The 4,662-nt window shown below is 45.0% G+C and overlaps 1 protein-coding gene across 1 annotated transcript in view; it reads left to right on the forward strand.

Moving 5' to 3' along the window:
- Positions 1-4,662, forward strand: part of SLC47A1 (solute carrier family 47 (multidrug and toxin extrusion), member 1) — a 95,648-nt gene that overhangs the window by 79,177 nt on the left and 11,809 nt on the right. The window contains exon 11 of the mRNA XM_011955025.1: positions 4,453-4,587. Within this exon, the coding sequence (XP_011810415.1) occupies positions 4,453-4,587 (135 nt within the window). The remainder of the gene's footprint in view (positions 1-4,452; positions 4,588-4,662) is intronic.

Below are 4,662 nucleotides of genomic sequence, written 5' to 3' on the forward strand. Positions count from 1 at the left end.
CCTAACTTAATCACAGGGGGCGGGAGCTCAACCTCTACCTAACTTAATCACAGGGGGCGGGAGCTCAACCTCTACCTAACTTAATCACAGGGGGCAGGAAACGACACCTCTAACAAAGAAAGGAGGACGTTACTACTGACCACAATCATTTTTTAAAATCCTAAGAGACTACTTTGCACGACTTTTTCCAAGGAAATCTAAAAACCTGGAATAAACAGATAATTATCTAGGGAAATAATTGATCAGGATGTACCCTAGAAAAGATAGAAGGTCTAAATAAACTGATTTCCTGGTAAGAAATAAGAGAAAGCTATTTTAAAATGTCAAAAAGCACAATGCCAGAAGGTTCCAAAGGATGATTTTATAAAATCTTCAAAACATAGGGAATTGCAAACACAGATCAAACAGAAAATTTCCCAGAGCACAGGAAAAGGAAAACTTCGCATTCTGTTTATGAAGCAAATATAGCATTGGTGCCAAAATCTGCCAAAGTTTGCACATAAAAAAGAAAATCACAGATCATTCTTATGTATTAATACCAATCTAAAAATCCAAAATAAAAATATTGTTAGACAGAATTTAGCAGCACATTGAAAAGAATATATTTTGGTGAAATATAAAAGTGAATATAGGCCAGGTGCAGTGGCTCATGCCTGTAATCCCAACACTTTGGGAGACTGAGGCAAAAGGATCACTTGAGCCCAGGAGTTCGAGACCAGCCTGGACAACATGGTGAAACGCCATCTCTACAAAAAATACAATTTAGCTGGGCATGGTGGTGTGCACCTGTAGTCCTAGCTACTCAAGAGGCTGAGGTGGGAGGATCACTTGAGCCTGAGAGGTTGAGACTGCAGTGAGCCATGATTGTACTGCTCCACTCCAGCCTGGGTGACAGTGAGACCCTGTCTCAAAAAAAAAGTGAATATAATATCTCAGTGGAAAAAGCAAGGTGCAGAACATCATATAGAGAATGCTGCATGTGAAATGATAGAATATAGAAAGGAAAATTAAGAATATACATTTGTATTTGCTTATATTTTCATAGACACTAGACAAACATGGAACGTGCTAAGAATTGTTACTTGGGCCAGGTGCGGTGGCTCAAGCCTGTAGTCCCAGCACTTTGGGAGGCCGAGACGGGCGCATCACGAGGTCAGGAGATCGAGACCATCCTGGCTAACACGGTGAAACCCCGTCTCTACTAAAAAATACAAAAATCTAGCCAGGCGAGGTGTGGGCGCCTGTAGTCCCAGCTACTCTGGAGGCTGAGGCGGGAGAATGGCATAAACCTGGGAGGCGGAGCTTGCAATGAGCTGAGATCCAGCCACTGCACTCCAGCCTGGGCAACAGAGCAAGACTCCGTCTCAAAAAAAAAAAAAAAAAAAGAATTGTTACCTGGAGGAGGCAGGGCTGGTACTGGTACTGGGGCAAACTGGAAGGGCATTTGCAGTAAGACTTTGCTTACTATCTTGTTCATATTGTACCATTTTTTGACCACGTGCATGTTACCTATTCAGAAAATAAAATTTGAATAAAATAATTATATTTCTGTCCTTTTTGGTGAGGAAGAAGTGAGCCTCTTGTTCAGTGCTGGATTTCTTTTTTTATTTTTGAGATGGAGTTTCGCTCTTGTTGCCCAGGCTGGAGTGCAATAGTGCAATCTCGGCTCACCACAGTCTCTGCCTCCTGGTTTCAAGCGATTCTCCTGCCTCAGCCTCCTGAGTAGCTGGGATTACGGGCATGCACACCCGCTAATTTTGTATTTTTAGTAGAGACGGGATTTCTCCATGTTGGTCAGGCTGGTCTCGAACTCCTGACCTTGGGTGATCCGCTCACCTTGACCTCCTGAAGTGCTGGGATTACAGGCGTGAGCCACCGTGCCCAGCCCAGTGCTGGATTTCTTATTTAGTAATTAAACAAGTATTTACTGGCAGACAGTCTTCTAGGTTCTAGATTGGAGTGACCAAACTCACTCCAAGGGTGTTGTGGATTTCTTGCTTCCGCAGGTCAGGGCAGCATTTTTCTCATCTCCCTTCATGTGTAGGGGTTAGCATCCAAGTCCAAGTCTCTAGCTTTAGAGGTGCCATTTCTAGGAACCAAGGATAATTCTACAGAATATATCTATGGCCTTTACCAACCTTCGTTCTGTAGAGGGAACTTAATTTTTACTCTGTAGCGCTTCACTCAGGTTTACTAAGAGACACAGTCAGACTTGGCCTGTGGCATCATCTTAAAAGAGGGATGATCATAGCATCCAAACTTGCTGGGATGATAGATGCGTGCCACTGTGCCCAACCAAACTTTTTTTCAGCTGGTGGGGAACGGGGGAGGGGTGTCATCAAATCACTTGATTTGTCTATACTGACCACATGGACTATGCAGTAGCTCCTCTTTCTCCTCGGTTTTGCTTTCCAAGGTTTAGTCACCTGCAGTCAATTTTGGTCTGAAAATCTTTTTTTTTGAGATGGAGTCTCACTCTATCGCCCAGGCTGGAGTGCGGTGGCGTGATCTCAACTCACTGCAACCTCCGCCTCCTGGGTTCAAGCGATTCTCCTGCCTCAGCCTCCTGAGTAGCTGGGATTACGGGCATGCACACCCGCTAATTTTGTATTTTTAGTAGAGACGGGATTTCTCCATGTTGGTCAGGCTGGTCTCGAACTCCTGACCTTGGGTGATCCGCTCACCTTGACCTCCTGAAGTGCTGGGATTACAGGCGTGAGCCACCGTGCCCAGCCCAGTGCTGGATTTCTTATTTAGTAATTAAACAAGTATTTACTGGCAGACAGTCTTCTAGGTTCTAGATTGGAGTGACCAAACTCACTCCAAGGGTGTTGTGGATTTCTTGCTTCCGCAGGTCAGGGCAGCATTTTTCTCATCTCCCTTCATGTGTAGGGGTTAGCATCCAAGTCCAAGTCTCTAGCTTTAGAGGTGCCATTTCTAGGAACCAAGGATAATTCTACAGAATATATCTATGGCCTTTACCAACCTTCGTTCTGTAGAGGGAACTTAATTTTTACTCTGTAGCGCTTCACTCAGGTTTACTAAGAGACACAGTCAGACTTGGCCTGTGGCATCATCTTAAAAGAGGGATGATCATAGCATCCAAACTTGCTGGGATGATAGATGCGTGCCACTGTGCCCAACCAAACTTTTTTTCAGCTGGTGGGGAACGGGGGAGGGGTGTCATCAAATCACTTGATTTGTCTATACTGACCACATGGACTATGCAGTAGCTCCTCTTTCTCCTCGGTTTTGCTTTCCAAGGTTTAGTCACCTGCAGTCAATTTTGGTCTGAAAATCTTTTTTTTTGAGATGGAGTCTCACTCTATCGCCCAGGCTGGAGTGCGGTGGCGTGATCTCGGCTCACTGCAAGCTCCGCCTCCCAGGTTCATGCCATTCTCCTGCCTCAGCCTCCCGAGTAGCTGGGACTACAGGCGCCCGCCACCACAGCTGGCTAATTTTTATATTTTTAGTAGAGACGGGGTTTCACTGTGTTAGTCAGGGTGGTCTCGATCTCCTGACCTTGTGATCCACCCGCCTCGGCCTCCCAAAGTGCTGGGATTACAGGCGTGAGCCACCGTGACTGGCCCCTGAAAATCTTAAGTGGAAAATTCCAGAAATAAACAATTCATAAGTTTTCAATTGCATGCTGTTATGAGTATTAGGAGGAAATCTCACATCCCACCTGGGACATGAAATCATCCCTTTGTCCAACGTCTCCACTCAAAGCTGAAATAACTAGCTTTCCACCTGCTAGTTATTTCAGATGGACGGTTTCGGTATCACAGTGCTAGCAACAGCCCCAAAGCACAAAAGTGGTGATGCCGGCATGTGGTTATGGCCTACTTTATTACTACTGTTGTTACTCTGTTTCTGTGCCCAATTTATAAATTAACATTATCATAGGTGTGTGTGTATAAGGAAAACAATGTATTTAGGGTTCAGTCCTCTCTGCGATTTCAGGCATCCACTGGGGGTCTTGGAACATATCTCCTGAAGACAAGGATGTGGTGCTGCATATTCTTTTCTAAAAGTCATGAGATAAAACATGCAGTTAGTTTCCTCTATGGGCCCAGCAACAGGAGAACTGTCCCTGACTAGGCTGCTGGCCTCAATGCATGTGCATGTTTGTAATATGCAGAAAGCTATATCCTTTTTTTTTTTTTTTTTTGAGACAGTCTCACTCTGTCATCCAGGCTGAAGTGCAGTGGTGCGATCTCAACTCACTGCAACCTCCGCCTCCTGGGTTCAAGTGATTCTCCTGCCTCAGCCTCCTGAGTAGCTGGGATTACAGGTACCTGCCACCAGGCCTGGCTAATTTTGTATTTTTAGTAGATACAGGGTTTTGCCATGTTGGCCAGGCTAGTCTCAAACTCCTGACCTCAGGTGATCCTCCCGCCTCAGTCTCCCAAAGTGCTGAGATTACAGGCATGAGCCACTGCGCCCAGCCAGAAAGCTATATACTTCTTTCTCCACTTTGTCCTCCTAATCACCACGTGCTTTCTTTTTCCTAACAGAGACGTCATTAATCTGGTGGCTCAGGTGGTTCCAATTTATGCTGTTTCCCACCTCTTTGAAGCTCTTGCTGTAAGTATTATGTAGTAGTTCCCTAAGCCCTGTTGTGATCTATGGATTTCTTCTTCTTTTTTTTTTTTTTTTTTT

The sequence above is a fragment of the Colobus angolensis genome, unplaced genomic scaffold (assembly GCF_000951035.1).
Source record: "Colobus angolensis palliatus isolate OR3802 unplaced genomic scaffold, Cang.pa_1.0 Scaffold392, whole genome shotgun sequence".
NCBI lineage: Eukaryota > Metazoa > Chordata > Mammalia > Primates > Cercopithecidae > Colobus > Colobus angolensis.